This window comes from Rissa tridactyla, chromosome 13 (genome assembly GCF_028500815.1).
Source record: "Rissa tridactyla isolate bRisTri1 chromosome 13, bRisTri1.patW.cur.20221130, whole genome shotgun sequence".
NCBI lineage: Eukaryota > Metazoa > Chordata > Aves > Charadriiformes > Laridae > Rissa > Rissa tridactyla.
This window is the reverse complement of record NC_071478.1, coordinates 901,478-918,982: the sequence shown is the minus strand read 5'-3', so window position 1 is coordinate 918,982 and position 17,505 is coordinate 901,478. Positions and strand designations below refer to the sequence as shown.

The following is a 17,505-nucleotide window of genomic DNA, read 5'->3' as shown; positions in this document are numbered from 1 at the left end:
TTTTTTCCTTGTTTATTTGTAAGAAAAGTTCCAGTGGGGGGTGGGAATACAGTTTTGTTCTGGATGAGTAATAGCTTATTACAGAGCAGAGAACAAAGCTTACAGAAATAAAACCAAGGGAAGCTTTGTTGTTGAAAAATGATTCAGACAAATCCAGCTTAGTTGGTTTTCGTGTGTTGCGGAAAGAAGGGTGAAATGATCAGGAACAGAAAACTGGAAGACTCTGCGGTCTTCGGCTCTCTCACAATCTGCTTTGCAAACTGCGTGCTCTGTCTTGAACCGGTGTTTGCTTTCTTCCTGCTGTGACTGCCGAGAGGTTCTTCTGATGGTTTTTCAGCTGATAGATATCTTCTGTAAATTTTCAGTTTGACCAGCTTAGTCTTGTTTGTGTTTGTGCCAAAACTCTGCTTCTCTCTGTTAGTGCTTACAGCTGTGTATTTGGTACGGAGGAATTTAATGCTTTCTTGACGTTCTCTTGTTGAGACTTGTATTTTCCTGTCAGATGTTCTCTTGCCTTTAAGTTCTCTATACCCTAAATGGTCACAGTTGTCCTTCTCCGCATCTGTTTAATTTTAGTTTATCTTCTTTGAACAGAACTAATCTTAATCATACGCAGTAAGTGCTGGGCGAATGCCTGGTACAGTGCTGGGAATATTTTCTGATCTTTTCCTGAAATACTTTGATATGTTACACATGCCAGTGTAAGACAGAAAACAGCTTTGGTGTATGTGTTGAGAAATGAGGGGTACTGTCAGAATATGACAATTTGTTGTATTTTTTCTCGATAGCTCGGGTCATTTCAGAAGAAGGTACTTCTTTATGAGTAAGAGTTAGCCCTGATGAGCAGTGTTCTTCCTTTTCTCTTTTTTTGTTTTGTTTCCAGTTGAATGTTGCTGTGTGCATTTCTGTGGCCTGTAGCACTGTTTCAGGCACGGATGGTTACAGCCACCATCATTAAGCATCCCTCTCCAGGTGCATTTTTGTCTGGGGGCAGCAGAGGCAGGCTGCTGCTGAGACGCCTGGAATCCACTTTGAACGAGATGAACTCTTCAATATGCAGCAGCTGAACCGTGTCGTCTTACCTCATTTGCTTCAGAAATTATTAGCTTTTAGTCAACAGTCTAAATGAGTTAATATTTGACTAGTGACCATAAATTTTCAAGGCCCCTGGATAGAAATATACGAGGACATGATTCCTGCCTGGAGGGATGGCCAGAAAGTCGTGTGGTGTAACTGGAAATGGCCATAAAACCTGGGGGAAGGGGGGGTTAGGGCGATGAAGGTCCTGGTGAGGCAGATGACCTGGACGATGACACCTTTTTTGTTGGGTTTGCTGAGACTTTCTCTCTCTCCTTTGTTACTGACGGCCACGTGGATAGTTGTATCTGTGTGTTTGACTATAGTCCCCCCAGCACCACAAAGAGTTAGCCTTTATTTGTCCTAAAAAGGGGATTTGTTTTTCAATTCTCTGTATCTTTGGGAAACAGCGAGTGCGAAGAAGATGAGATTTGCCTAGACTTACTGTTCAAGTGCTTTATCAAAAGGAGACATTTAAAACCCTCCAGTGTCATGAGTCACTGGCCAGGCCGCTGTGCCTCCTCCACAGCGTGCTGATGGCATCGCCCTGGTGATGGGCAGTGTTTTACCCGGTAAGCCAGCTCTGGACACAGGAGGATAAGTGTGTCTAGCATTATTCCTAATGCATTAGTTCCCTTACAGCAAAGAATTATTTACATCTAGGTTTTATAGACCGAACAGATGGTCTCTTTTTTTTCCTTTTCCGTGTTTTGGTGGAAATGTGCACATTGGATGGGGTTTTGTGATTGTGACACTTGAAAATCTAGCAGCTGTGAAACGCTCTAGCCTTAAATGAGATGCAGCATGAGGTTTCCCACAGATCCTTCCTTACTTGCCTGTTTTTCACTAAAATTGGAGACTGGCTTTTTGATGCTTCTGCAAAGCTTTATTTTCCATGAACCGTGTTGTATTTGGCTGTGGGTCTCTGGATTGATAGACTTCTGACTGCATTAAGACTGCAGGTTTAATCTTGCACATGAAACTACACATCTTTTTCTCATGGTAATTTCTGTTAATGTGCTCTTTGATAGAGCAGCATTATTGCTGGTATCTGTGAGCCATGTGTGTTATCAAGCGTATCTTTATAATTCCATGGACAAGACTTTGGTGACCATATGGTGTCAGTTTAATTAAAATTTAAATATGGAAATACAGTGGTCTGGAAGTGGGTAATGAAGGATCTTTTCTGTCCATTTCCATACCAGTTCAGGAGCAGATGAAAGCTGCAGTTAAACAGCAGCTTCATCCAAGAATGTGAATCGAAGGTATCTTTTCAGCATTTGGTAGACAGTTGTCCACGTGATGAATATCTAGCATTTTTGCTGTTGAACTGAACATAGAAACAATACCTTGAATCATGAGACTATTCTGGCCTCTTGGCTGCTGACCTCAAATTTTTCATGAAATATTAAACCACACGAAGATGCCTTATCTTGTTAAAACAGTGCTGCCGTTTCCAATTACATTCCCATAATGTGTAGACTTGCTGAGCATTTCCAATGCCTTTTATCATCATTAAATCCATTCACAAGATCTGAAGTAAGTAACATTATACATGAAGTTATCCCAATACTATTCATTCAATTCATATCCCCATATTTCTTGAAGGTTTTATGGCAGGGAAAATTGTAAGGGGGCTTCTTAAAATGTGAAGTTGTATGCGAAGAGTAACAGGTCTCATCTTTGAAGGAACTAAAGATTTTAATACAAAATCAATTTGCTGTTCGTGAGCTAAATTTGGTACTTGGTAGGCAACGTTATGTTTTAATATTAGCATTTGGTTTGGCTTTCCCTTCTATTCGAGGTAACTCAGTGTTTCTTGTTTTCGCGGGATGAGAACCAACCAAATGTCCACGCCGGCACTGGATGGTTTTGCCCTTGTGTTGTCCACCAGTTCAGACGTGACACATTGGTTTTTCCCCATGACAGCTTCACTGGATTGTTGTGTGTTCCTGCCAGAGGCCATTCAGAAGGGTGTCTGATCCCCAAGCGTTGAACATCGGAATGCTAACTCAGTTACCGCTCATAGAGCGGGAAGCTCCGTATTTGCTACATACAACTCTTGCCGCACGTCACCAACTCAACCCACGTGTGGGTAGAGAATCAAGTGAGCCCATTTTGATTGCTTTTCAGGCTGGTGTGTATCCAGCAGGGTCAGAGCCTCATTAACGAGAAGAACGTGCAGCCAGAGACCAAAGAGATTCAGAGAGTGTAACTAATTGATGGGTGCGGATTGTAGGTCACCTCTTCATGAGACGTACGGCGATGACAGAGAATGATTTAATTCGAAACAATCGGCATGCTTCATCCGCGAGCTGCCACAGTGCCCCACTAACCTAGGCGTCGTAATAACCTCTGCTTTGGGTACCAACAGAGGATGCTGCCTGTTGGGACCCCACGGGGAGGCGTGCTGTCAGCTGGCAGAGGCGAGCGCGGGGCGGTGGGGCTTCTCACTGCTGCCGCAAAGTAGGTCATGGCCAAAAGTAGCCTTGGCTGCCATGTGGGAGTGTGCCTGGGAGAGAGGAGTCAGCTGAGAAAAGAGCTTGCACGGTTTTGGGGGTTGTTTTTTAAGTCCTTCCTTGCTGTGGAGCAGCTGGCACTCCGTGCCGTGAAAAGCGTCTGCTTTCCAGTATTCTTGCATAAAATATTTTTAGAAGTGAATATGCAGCTCTTATTTCTGCTTAGGGGACGTGGTGCATGCTTGTGGCCTTCTGTTTTCGTTAAGAATTTAGAATTTTAATTATATCAAGTGTTTTTAATAAAACATCTTTTTTTCCTTGCTTTCTTCACGGGAGATTGGCTGCAACTGGATGGTAGGTGTGTGTCAGGGAAACTCAGGTTGGAAATGGTTTTGAACGTGAGCTGTGTATGCAATATTTGAGCTCTCTTATGTTTTATTAGTAATAAGAAATAAATGAAAACAAGTCCTTTAACTCATTTTAGGACTCATTCACTCCTGCTGTCTCTTCCCGTGAAGACTGGCACCTGTTTGTGGCATAACGGTCACTTCCATGGCAACGAACTATGTGATGGGGCTTGGAAAGCTTTGACTTTTGATGGAGAATAAATAAAAGCAGATTCACCCACACACAAGATAACCCTGTTTTCATGTGAAATGGAGAACTTGAGAGGGGAAAAAAAATGAGATACAGGTTTTCTATATCGTGTTCTTTCATAGTTTCCTGTGTACCGTGTAGGTCTTTCAAAACAGGAGCTGCTGGAAGTCCCGGCTGGACTTGCTCCTCTGCGGCCGCTCCGTGCGCTGTTGCCCGATGCTGCAGCCTTGTCTCAGGCACTGAGCTGCCTTCGTAGGCCATGGCAATCCTCTGTAGCAGATCATCGCCTGGCTTTGCTGTTCTGGTGCTCCAGAGATGTCCTTTGACAAAACAGTAAATCCCCCTCCTGTCTTTCCATGCATTAAGACATGTTAATCAACTTCACAAAATATTTCTGAGATGCTGCCCTAATTGCATTTCCCCCACGTGTTTGCCCATGTACAATTCTCGGTCTGTTTCCGTCCCCTATCATAAATAGACTGCACAAACAACGTCCCTTACCAGGAAGTTCCCCCCGATCCGGCGCTGGGGAGCGTGCGGTGGGAGCTGTCGCCAGCTGAGCCGACACACAGAGCTGCTCCAAAGGCCGGGAGCTGACCTGCCAAGGGCACTTCTTCAGCACAAGCTTGACAGGAGGCCCATCTGCGGCAATAAAAGTTTATATTGTTCATACAGCACTTCAGTGTAGAGCTCTCCTCCTGGAATAAGACTCCAGGCAGTGCGTGTTATTTCAACTCCTGTACAAAAATCACTATTTTTTAATTTACTGTTGGCATACCAGACTGTAGAAGTGCTGGTCTCGGCGGGGAGCGGATGCCAGCATGAGCAGCTGATGCACCATGAGTAACTGATGCTGAAAACTAACCTTTTTCCATGTTATGGAAAGATGTGACCTGAAATACCATACTATTTCCCTGGGTGTGGAGTAAGAGTCCGAGGACTTGGCAGCGCTCCTAACGATACGTCATACGTTGACAGATGAAACAGCGCACTGCAGCTTTTGCTACCTTTAAAGTCTGTACAGCGGTTTAGTCTGTCTTTTCCACTAAACTTCTGTCAAGGTATAAATCTGAATCTCATGCTAAACTGTTTCTTAGGGAACTGTTTCCATTTTTGTTTGAAGATGATCTGCTCGTGTGTTTTGGGGATAGCTCAAGTCTGCCAGGAAGATAATTTAAAGGCTTTCCTTCAAATTATCCATGTTTCCAGCGGTCATATTTCTAAAGAAGCTTTTTCTGGAACATAATTTTTGGGCTGTTGCACAACATGTGCACAGATGGATGCTGCTTTGTGTTAATAAGTTGTTTAGGTTGAACAGATCTGTCCAGGATCATATGTTCATTTTGGCAACTCTGCTGTTCCCCTACTATTTCTTTGACGATTTTGTTCTAGTAAGAAGATAAATAAATGAATAAAGCTCTGCATTCACTTAGTCGTTTCAGAAGCTGCCGTTGCCTTTGATGTCTGTCTTTGTACCCCAGCAGTGTGCAGATGTTGGGGTTTGGGGTTTTTTTTTGAGAATCCACTTAAGGAAAAACAGCGTCACTGGTCTTCCCGCTCCAACCTAAATATAACCTAACCTGGCTTCTTTTTTCCCTTTCCCATCTTATTCCTGCTAGCCCTTGTTGCTCTTCTTGCCAGTAAATGAGAGAGATGGTTACCTTTCTGGCAGCAAGTGGGCCTGCCCCGTGGCTGAAAACAATTTGAGCTATCAAGTGCCATAACGTGTGCTCTCTGAAGAGAGAATGTGACCGTCGATTAGGCAGGAAAAGCTCACTGACTTAGTTTCATGTGGTTTTGTTATTACTGTTTGCCATACTGATTGGGCGAGCAGTGTCGGCACCGCGGCTGGCAGATCTCCACTCGAAGGTGTTTATGAAAAGAGCCGTCTGGGTTATAAGAACCTCCCTGCTCTGGTCAGGTGTGCGTTTAGAGAAGAGAACTGATTGTTCCTTTTAAGAGGCCTGCGCTGTGTGTGCTTTCGATGATCGGTTTGGCAGTGAACCTGTCTGACAGCTGATACAATCGCGGGTTGGTAGGGTTGTCTGTACGTCTGAGGGCATGGCAGCTGGCTGGGCCACTGGCCCCGTCGGCCGGGCGCTGGTGGGGTGGCCCCGGTCACGGTGAGCCCCCTCGGTCACACACTGCCCCTCTGCAATGCCTGCGTGCTGTGTGGTGTTACCAAAGGCTCGCTGCTCTTTGAGGGGGTGTTTGCAGCTTCTGCGTGTCAGGGAGGGCTGCGGGCGGGAGCGTCCCGGGCACCCAGAGGAGTTCGCCAGCCCGATGGCTTCCCTCCCGAGTCAGAGGGCCCCTCGGAGAGAGGGCGGTGGAAAATGCCACAGGCGTTCTGAGGAAGGGCAGGAGAGCAGGAGCTAGCTCAGATTGCGATGTCCTCTCTGGAGTCAGAGGACATCACCCCGGCCTCGGCTGCCATCTCGGCTCCCTCTTCCTGGAGTTCCCAGGGGCATTCGGTAGCCGAGGACCCCTCCTGGGACTCCCTTCGTGGCCCCAAGCGCCTCGCCAGAGAATGTGTGCCTCTGTTTCTCTTCGTTATTGCTCATTGTCACGTGGGCTCTGCTACACGTTTCCTGAAGTAAAAGAAAAATTACAGTTATTTCAGGAAAGGTAGCGAATTTGATTGCCGGAATGGTTTGCTGGGTTTCGACTTCCACCAGAGGTCCCTCCCGAATTGTCACTTCTGCCCAGCAGCAAGGTCCTCGTCTCGCAGCCCTTGGCGCAGACTCCCCCTTGGCTTTGTGCTGAGGCAGAGTTGCGCAACTTCTGGAGCCTATTTGCTCCGGTTCGCACTGTGCTGTGTCAAACTGCAACGCTGGAAATAAACCATATCCCAGTTCCCAGGCTCGGGGAGCCTTGTTTTTGTGGGCTGCGACTTAAATTCCCAGGGTTCTGATGATTCAGACAACTTGCAATGTATTATTAATAAATTATGTACTATTAAAATCCTAACACTGATGTTACAGTTTCCTTTTATTTCCATGGTTAGATTCTATTGTGATTAATTTTTTTAATTTTTCATTTTCTTTAGAAACTAGATGCCAAGTCACTTATAAAGCTGAATTTTGCTAAAAACAGTGAAGGTAAGTGCAGTAATTTTCTGCGTGGTTTTTTTTTTTTTTTCTTGAGTGGTTTAATAAATCCTGGTTTGTCTTACTCATGGTAATGTTACGTAGTTTGTGTTTTCTATCATGGTTTTTACTTTTTGAGTAGAATAACTGCTTCTTGTGAGTGACGTTTACCTTTAAAGTTCCATTTCTGGTTTTCTTCACACTGGGGAGCTGTAAATTATTCAGCAATTTCACTTTACTGTAGCTACTACTGCAATAAGGTACTATTTACTTTAGGGAAAATTTTCAGAAAAGGCTAAATTTCTGTAATATGTAATCTTTCTTCTGACTTGCCTATGGCATTATTTGCTCTTTGCTTGGTTTTGAGCAACTTTTTGTTTACAAAATGAATTAGACTTAAATGAACACATGGGATTTTATGAGTAGCAGCACACAAGAAAGCGACCTCGAGTTTTATTTCTGCAGGGTCAAAGATATAAAATCTGCCATCTAGGAGAGGATGCTAGAAATAAAAGAGAATAGTGGAGATGAATTCATCTTTTACAAGGCAGATAATGATTTCTTTGAAACAAGAGTGTCGAGGATTAGGTGGGAGTGAAATTCTGGAGTGTCTGTCTCCTTATCTTACCAATAGTCCATAGACTACAAGGTCTTTTCTCTAGCTGATGGATTTCTTCTGCGTTTTGTATTCCATCTGTCTTAAGAGCAGGGTGTTAAAAAATGATCAATAGTCACTGCGGCTGAGGTTTTTGAAAGGTATTGCGATATTGTGGTTTCCTTAAAGAAGTCCAGTTCGTCATGCTGGAGTGGAATGACAGCAGCCATGCAGTCTCAGGAGCCTTTTCCTTAAAAAGGTGCATGCCGTGTCATTACCTGATCAAGAGAAAATGCAACAGAAGACGAAGAGTAAAATGTTGCGTTTCTGTCTATCAGCAAACTCTTCCTTAAATCTTAACATGTAGAGTGGTTGCTATGTGTGTAGGATCTTCACTGTTCACACCTGTACAATAAAAAAAGGTCTTCAGATACTGCAGTTTCTTCTGTGTAATGATCCCTCCTTAGCTGAGTACCTCCTGTCCAGATCAACGAGTGCCTGCCCTCAGCAGCTCCGCTTTTGCTGGAAGTGGAAACATGGTGATTTGCTCTTTTTGAAGCAGCTGAGCGAGGCCTCTCGTTTTACCAGCGTCTTTCTGTACCCTTCAGCTGGGCCATACCCTGATGCCACTTCTACAAATCCCTCTCTGAGCTTCCTCCTGAATTTCAGCCCCGTGTGGCAATGGCTTTCCTTCAGCGCTGGGGGGTGAACAGAAACAGTCCTGGGCCCTTACCTGTGGCTGCGTGTGGGCTCAGCGTGCCTCCGCTGCCTGCTCAGCTACCAGTAAGCACGCTGTGGGCGCTTCCTCTCCTGTCTGCGGGTGCTCTGAGCAGTCTCTGTCCTGGTCTCTCCGCTGGTTTGGCTTTTCAGATGGTAATTACGGAAAAAAGAACCAAATAGGTCCAACCTACTTCAAAAATCTCACCCAAACACCCAGCTCTAGCAAACTGATCAAGTATTAATAACCACCTTCTAATTTCTTTCTGCTGAGATCATGCAGACGTTTTTCCTTTTCCTGTGCATTGCCTTCCATCAGTTTGCGCCTTGTTGACATGCTTAATATTTATGGTGACCCTCCTGGGAAAATTCACAGCTTGATTAGAGCAGAAGCTGGGTTCCTTATTGAATAACGTTTTCAGATTTAATGGCATTCTGCTTGCCACATTTAAGTACAAAATGCTCTCCTCTCCTAAAAGCACAACAGCTGCCTTGAACTGTTTTGTTGGATAGAAGATAAGCTTTTATTCCTGGGACCAACACTGAAAATAGAGCACTGGGCACGTTACGAGGTACAGGGTCACGCCATCAGTAGAGCTTTGACTACAGCAATAACGTTACATGGTGGTACCTCATCGATATCGAGCAAGGTGGACAAGGTTCTGTGTTGGGGCATTGAAGGCAGTAGATTTCAAACCTGCTTTTTCATTGCTTGCTTTATAATTTTCTTAAGTGTTACTTTTTCTGTTTGGCACTAAAGAATCAAAGCATAGTTAAAACACCATTAAATACACACGGAGGTGACACTTTATATTAAAAATGAATGTAAATATTCTTCTAAGAGATAATAGAAATTATCTATTTCACAACAGTTGCAGGGACTTCATGCCAAATTTAAACTTTTCCCCCCTCATCAGGTAAATACCACTGTCCGGTGCTCTTTACGGTATTCACCAATAACTCCCATATTGTGGCCATCAAGACAACTGGCAATGTGTTTGCCTACGAGGTAGGTTCTCTGTTGCATTTCGTTATTAATATTTTGTACTTGATGTGTTTCATTCAAGATCACAAAATGCTTTAGAAAGATAGGTACTTCTTGTTCTTGTTCTACAAGTACAAGATGCGCTCACTTGACCAATTGTTGTCCAACTTCTGCCTTTAAAAATGTGAACAACCTTAGAATGTGATTTAAAAGATATTTCTAAAACCTTCTCCTAAGTTAATCTGCGTGCACTGAATCTTGTAGACCAAAATGAGTAGCTTTTGTATGCTCCTCAGTTGAATTGAATAGACAAATCTCTTGTGGTTTTCTGATACAGAGTCATCATCAAAGGACAAATTCTCTCATTTCTATTCATATCAATAAATAAAAAAGAGTATTTTAACTGGAGCTGGGGAAAGAGCACAGAGAATGCCTGAATGGACACTTGAACTGCATTTTTATTTGTGTTCTGTGAGCATTTGTGTGAACCCAGGTGGAATTTATTATTAAAATAAACCATATTTTCTGTTCCTTCTAGAAGCATGATGCTTTGATTGCTGTGGTTAAAAGGCAAGAATGAGTTTTAGAGCAGTCTTTGTTAAATGCTTGTCGATACTGTAGAACTATTGCTCGGTTGGCTACAATTTATGGTGCCAGGCTCCCTGAACAAGCTGTGCCAAGAGGGTCAGTTTCTCATACGGTGTACTGCTTGAAGCAATAGCATTTATCAGTTTGTTATAAGCACAGAATTAATTTAGTAGCTTCTGGAGGTACTAGAAAAATATTATCACTTTAATCTAAGGAGAATAGAGGACATTTGGGTGAAAAAGACAGATTCAATTCCTTTGCAGGCAGACCTCCGTGGTCGTCTCTCTGCATGAGGTATTTGTTTGTAACGACAAAGCATTTATTCCACATTGATTCTCACTATGAAATAACACGCTGCTGCTTTGCTGAGCATCATTTGATTTTCTCAGGTGAACAGAAGTGTTGGTGCAGGCTGGGGGCAGCAGTCGGGGCGGATGGAGGTGGGGGCTAGTGCAGCTGTGTGAGCTGGCCTGGGCACGCGCGTCCCCCCGAGGGGGAGATACGGACCCCTTGGTAAAAGCTGCCTGTCTTGTGCCATCTGTAAAATACTTCACTTAGAAAACTGCAAGCAAGATTTTTTTATTCTGGCGGTACTTTTATGATGAATTCGGTTAAAAAGATATGCATAAGTATGGAATGGAGATTGCAAGGTGTTTTTTTTTTAAAAAAAACCCCACCACTAAGCCACACAAAACTGTTGAGTTTTGCAGGTCTGAAAGACACAAGGTTCTCATCTGTTAAAGCACACAGTAAAAATATTGCCCCTGCCAGCTGAGAATGAAGGGTGACATTGTTTTCTGTATCATTTGTACTTTAAGGTTTTATTGGTATCACATATTTACTTGTAATATTTACACATTAGAATCCAGTTTTTAATATCTGTGCCTTTTGCCTGGCTGTTAGGCAGTTGAGCAGCTGAACATAAAACCGAAGAGCTACAAGGATCTTTTGACAGATGAGCCCTTCACGCGGCAAGACATTGTGACGCTGCAGGTAAACTTTTCTCTCTGTTAGTGCCTTATGATACAGCTTTTTTGCAGAGGATGAAATGTTGCTACGTACACTATTATAGCAGGAGTCTAGAATAATTGAACAGAGAAACATTCTGTGTCTCGGAGATGGGTGGAAGGGGAACTGCTGGACCTTCGTTGTGATCCAGTGAGCCACAAGGATGCCGTATAACTTAGAGCTTGACGAACCTCTAGAGTGGTTATTGTGTGCCTTGTAGATGAGCAGATTGTTCAATTTTGTAAACTGAGGGAGAAAAAAGGGTGCACAAAAAAAGTCAAGGTTGACATGTAAAAATGTGAGTTTTGACAAATGTATTCGCAGTTGCTCACTATTTCACTGCATCCAACTGAACATAGGATCTTGTGCACAATCCTAAATTTTGGATATGAAACCGCACATAAGATTTTGGGTTTTTTTCTTTAATCTTACCTGAAAAATTGCTGTGACACCTCTGATTTAATGTGAGACTTAACAGAAGTGCATTGGGAAAAGACTGGGTAGAGGAAAGGGAAAGAATCATCTTCAGCTCTTGACAGCCAACGGTAGGTGGTCTGTTATTAAAAGAATTGTGTTTTAGAATGTAAAGTATATAAACTTTTAGGAAGTCAACATGTTACATTAAGACTGATGTTGATTGTCCATCTTAGTTTTTTGAAGATGCCTGAAAGAGTCAAAGCTTCAGAAACACATTTTTCATAGAATGTTTCTCTAAATGTAGAGTAAAATAAGTAGCAAACCAGAGGATTTTCTTTAAGTGCTTGGTTAGAATTGTTTTCTTCTGAACAGCTACCAATGGTGGTCTTTTACTGATTTTAACAGACTCCAAACGTAAATTAAAATAGCATTGTAAATTTCAGAGTGTGAAAAATACTTACTTACAGCGGTACTTTAGGATCAAAAGATCTAAACCTTTTGTTTAGAAGTGGGCATTTTTAAGCTTGCATGATTTCAAAATAGGGGAAAAAAGATTCAAGGATCATTATTATTTGAGTCGTGAGTTTAGTATGCATCTCATGAACAGCTAATTGCCACTAACCAAGACTAATACTGTCTAATTCGAATAGAAAAATATTTTTCATTTATGTCTAAATTTAAATGAAATGTATCCCTTCTTCCATACTCCCCAGTGCTGAGCAGCATGTTTATACATATTTTTCCTCTGTTCCTTTGGGCTTATGGCTGTTCAAGCTAATGCAACAAAGTAAAATGTTTTTAATCCAATGGAAGCAAAAAATGGCTTTTTCAGACTGAAAGCTCCCAACAGAATGTTATTTGAATGTAACTGCATGGTTGCTAATGGATTTGGAACGGTAAAAAAAGACAACATGAGTGACTAAAAATACTTCTGTGCATCAGTTTGGAAAAACAAATTATTTTTAACAAATAATTGAAGTGTGCAATCATTTAAAAATATTTTGGTGTGTTTTGTAGGTTTGGAGTTGAACGTATGTATAAAGATTGTAAAGAGTGTATTCCTGTTACGTGCCTAGCTTTGATTTTTCATAAAAGCAAACAGATGCCCTAGTCCCCTAAACGTCAAAACGCAATGGCTAGCAATCTAGATGTTCCCTATGGGGATTTTTAGCAATAATTTTCGCATTCACTCTATTCTTGACATGTTGGGTGTCTGTCTTGCTTGGAGGAATACGTCCATTAACAGAAACTAAGTAGAGGACAGTAGTAGTCCAGTCACTGGCACGGCCGTCCTGCCAGCTGTATGGAGGTCACAGCCGGACACGGCCTGGACCTCTCTCAGGTCCCTCTAGGGTGACGTTTGTAACGTGTGAGTAGATCTGTTCCTCTTAAGTAAATGACTCATTATGGTTTGGTGTTAACTGAACTTCTGTAGCATGCGATCTTGTGGCATACTCTTCCCAAATAAGTTTAGAAATAGCGAAGCTACCCCCATCTTGGGGTCGGACCAGAAAAGACTTTGACCGTCCGAACGCTGTTATCCAGCTCCAGTTTGACACTTCCCCCGGTTAGTTCTTAAGTATTTTTTTCGAGGAAGGATTTTCAACCAATAGGCTAAAATGGCTTTGGGGTGTTGAATAGGAGGTAAGAGCCATTTGACGGACAGCGCAAACCCACGGCAAACTTGCGGTATACCCTGATTTCTCCTGTTCAGAGCCTGCCCTACCCTGGCTTGCTCTGTTGAGGCCAGAATGCAACCTAAAGTGGTATCACTAGCCTGGGTACTAAAATTGTGTATGTATATGTGGTATAGGAATCTGCTGTTATTTTCTCTTGGTATGTTCTGCATGTAAAGTGTTGAAAGACAGACGGGTGTCTCCTCCGCGAGCTCTCTTGTTGACAGCACTGCAGGCAGTGTGGTGGCTTCACACTGCCAAGCTCTGCCACCTCTGGCTTTGTTTCTTCGCCAGCGTTCGTGACTGCAATCTGTTGTGTTTCAATTTGTGCCCCTAGAGCTCCCTCCCAAATCCCGCTTGTCTTAAAAACCTTTCAGTTCTGTGTTGAAATTTATCACTTTGTTGTTCTCCCGTTCCCCCGTGTAAATTGAGTACTGGGGTATGTGAGAGAGCTGGGATTGGGAGTGCGCTGGGAACGCTGACCCTGCTGTTTGGCAAAAAGGTAGATATACAGGAAGTTGCTATAAAAAAACATTCTTTGCTTTGCAAATAGCAGCTGAACAGGACTGTCTGTAATAGCTGTGTTTGTCAATAGAAAATAGGGTTTCCAGAGGCTGACTCTGAGTGTTCTGGGAAGCAGATGGGGTACCTGTGTGTTTGGTAGTGAAATACAACATGATAAATGGAAAATTTGAATAATGTATGTTTACAGATTATTTGTGTGATCACATTTTTCTTAATTGACACATAAAGGGCAATCCTACATCTGCTAGGGATGTTCTTTTACTAGAATAGCAATTGACCTCAAACCTGACCTCTCTCTCCTAATGTATGTAATTAAAAATAAAACCGAAAAAATTTGCTCTTTCAGAAGAGAGAGAATTGCATAAAATTCTTTGCATGTTCTATGCATAAAATTTAATCATAATCCATTCCTGTTATCTTTTCTGGTGGGCACCATCTCAGCTGGTTGCTTTGATTTTAGTGATAGTTATTTGTGTGCTATTGCTACGAAGTTTACTTGTTAAAAATGACAAATTATTTTGGATCTTGAACTAAAAAAAGCAAAATCACACCACTGTCTTAAATCTATGATGCGCTTCTCTTTGTAAAGGAATCCACAGTGTTTCCTGGGCTTACATATGCAGAAATAGCTTTTTCCCCTGTTGAAATGCAAATGCCCTGGGGCAGAGCGTGGCAGTTCTTCATCAGCGTATGGCGACATTATCCAGCCCCTTGGGCAGGAGGTAGAGAGTCATGCCATATCCTGGTGTGCAAGATACAGTACCAAAACTGGAGTGTGGTTATTCAGGCAAAAGCTGTCATGGATTCTGGTTTAGTATCCTGGTGATAATGACAGAAATACGTGTGACAATATTCCATATGAAACCCTTCCTAGACGTCAGCAGTCTTAGTATGACTGGATTTTTCAGACTGTAGCTCTTTACCCTCAAGTTACAATTTCCTTGTCTTAGCTGTGTGATCTTGCCACAAACCCAAATCAAGCTTTCCATCTTCTACACTGCAGGTGTTACGTTTTTCCAAGTTTCTCTCTCTGTGTTTGAATCTCATATTTTACAGATTATGCTTTGTGTAATGATGTGGAACTTCATAAAGCAAGCAGATAAGTAAGTGTAATCTGGATGCCCTGTATGCTCTGTAAGGGTGGGCAGGCTGAAGCAAGCGCCAGCCCCAGCTGAAGGTGCACAGGGAGGAGGGGGGTCGGGCCGTGCTTTGCTGGGCACGGCGGTGGGCTCTGGCAGTCCCGGGGACTTCTTCCCATCGCAGCAAGAGTGAGAGGTCCTGAGGAGAGCAAAGAATGCTGCAATTCCCTGCTTTCGTATCCCACGCAGTAGGAAGTGTTCGGAGGAACTAAGAACAATTTCCTCTTTAGCCCCCTGTCAATTCCTCATCCTCCCCTGTGTCTCTGCACAAACCAGAAACCGCGGCTCTCAGATTTGTGAAGCCAGAGCAGAAACGATTCCTGCTGTGGGCACTCCTAGCAGCCCTTGCTGGGCTGTGTGCCGGCAGGGACGGGGAGCTGGTGAGAAGCGTGGCTCCGCTGGGCGGCAGTGCAGGGCAGGGGGGTCTGTCCCTCTTCGCCCCACGAATCGCAATAAACCCCCACGCCTGTTGTGCCGGCCGCCGTGGGCACAGGCCCACGATGGCAGCTCTCCCTGGCAGGCGCACACCGACAACTGCGTCTGCTTTGCACCACAGAAATGGAGGGGCGTCCTGGGAGAAATTAATAGACAGAAAATGTCTGGGTAGAATGCAAACAGGTTTGCTGCCGCTAAAGGAAAATAAAGGCTCGTACTGTAATGTGCTTCCTTATGTCAGTTTTATTGTTTCTGTACAACCTAATCAGCCGTGGACAAGACACGGTTCCCGACAAGCTGTTAAACACCACTGGCATTTGTGGCAGGGAGCATAACTAATGAGCGAAGTTGGAGGTAGCCGAGCTGCACACTGTTAATTGATATTTCACTCCTCAGCTGTTTCTCGCCTGCTCTTTGTGTGGCAGAAGGTCGGAGCAGGTTTCCTCTCCGTGACTGTGGGTGAGGGCTCTCTGGGGGACGTGCGGGGAGGTGGCCGGCGCGTGGAGCCACCGGAGCGAGGGGAACCCGGCCTCAAAGAACTCACAGGGACCGACACCGCGCTGGTTTAACCTGCTCTTCTGGGGGTTGTGTGTCCAGTGTTTAAGATTAAGGGAGGTTAAACTGTTTCCCTAAGTAGGTGAAACAGGAAAATGATAGGGGGAGAAAAAAAGTGGAATAAAACTTGAGATTAATTGTTTTCAGAGCTCGGCTTTCAGGAAAACATCAAATATGAGATTTTTAATAGTCGTGATAGTTAGCAATCCTTTGAAGTCTGTATCTGTGTTAGCAATTTGCTAAACTTCAGTTTATGGTTTGTAACCTTAATAAGAAAGGCCCTGAGACTGCTACCCATGGTAATTTGAATCTGTATTTTTAAACATGCTAAGACAAACTAAAGTAGGCCAATGTACTCTTCACGGTTCATCTTCCTTTCTGGTTTCTGTGTGCTTACACAGAACTTATTTCTTTAGGCCTTTGGGCTTTAGGCCCTGATCTTAACAGGAGTGGGAGTCCGGCCTCTCCGTGAGCAGGAGCGGCCATTAATTCCTTAGGGCTGAAGGCTTTGGCGGGGCGGGTATGTCCGTCTGCCTGCGGTGCCGCCGTCAGACTGCTGCCGTCTGCGCCCGGTAGCTGTCACGCGTGCAACGAGAGGGACCGGGCAAGGCTGGCTGTTAGTGCTGAGACAGTTTTCTTCCTGAAGCGACATGTCCGAAGAACATGCACGCTTTTTTTTTAATTTACATAGACTGACCTTAAGAAAATGTGTATCTTGTGTTGTAGGGCTCATTTCCATCAGTTCGTGTCCTCTGCAGCAGAGGCTGGGCTGGTGGGATCCATACTGCGCGCGGGGGTGGTAGAAGCGAACGGTCTCCTGTGTTTCGGTTAACATTCACCACAGTGCTGCCATGCCTGGTGTGCACGTTTGTCTAATTCTAATCAAACTAGTTCTAATCAAATGTCTCCTGGTGTATCATGATGGTGTATTTGAGAGGGAGGAATCGATCGGTCGACTGCTTGTCCGAGGTGTCCTGTGTAAGACGACGCTGAAATTTCAACTTGAGGAACCATTTTTGCGGTTTTCTTCCACCGAGAGAGGGAAGCTGGTTTTGGAGTAGGCGTGTGGGTTGTCTGCCCCATCGGTGCCTGGCGAGGTGGAGACTCCTGCTTTGCGGGGTCAGGAGCACAGGGGAAAGCACTGTAAATCCGAGCTTTGTCGAGGTTTCTGTTTGAATAAACAGCCCGCCTGAATGTGCTGAGGGGCCTTGTGCGGAGGCCCGTGGTCTCCGTTCTGGGTTTGGGGTTGTCCCGGGTCTCAGAGAGCAAACTGTGGTCTGCGAGGGGTGGGCGCTGCCCTGCGGCCCCCGCCGTCCTTCCTACCGCCTGGGCGCGAGGCCTGTGGGCAGGCTGGAGGAATTTGGAGGAACCCCTCGCGGGGAAGGCGACTGCAGACATTTTCACCGGAGAAGCTCAAGGCCTACAATTAGGCTGGTTAAGCCGGGTAAACGTGTGAATGAACTGTGGCCGTGGAACAGCGTGAACTAAGCTGATTCCTGGTACCCTGAGCACAGAATGGTTGGTTTCGTAAGGCACTGGCAGTTGGGATGTCCTTTTTATTTTTTAAACAATCAATCAATCAGAAAATCAAGAAGCTTTATTTAGAGGAATATAGCGAAGGTGTCTTTTGGTTCCTCTTTGCTGCT

The 17,505-nt window shown here is 44.1% G+C and overlaps 1 protein-coding gene across 2 annotated transcripts in view; it reads left to right on the top strand.

Annotated features, from left to right (window-relative positions):
- Nucleotides 1-17,505, top strand: part of PPIL2 (peptidylprolyl isomerase like 2) — a 71,911-nt gene that overhangs the window by 9,560 nt on the left and 44,846 nt on the right. For both annotated transcript variants that reach the window (XM_054219321.1, XM_054219322.1), the window contains 3 exons: nucleotides 7,180-7,231; nucleotides 9,449-9,540; nucleotides 11,008-11,097. In XM_054219321.1, coding sequence (XP_054075296.1) covers nucleotides 7,180-7,231; nucleotides 9,449-9,540; nucleotides 11,008-11,097 — 234 coding nt within the window. The remainder of the gene's footprint in view (nucleotides 1-7,179; nucleotides 7,232-9,448; nucleotides 9,541-11,007; nucleotides 11,098-17,505) is intronic.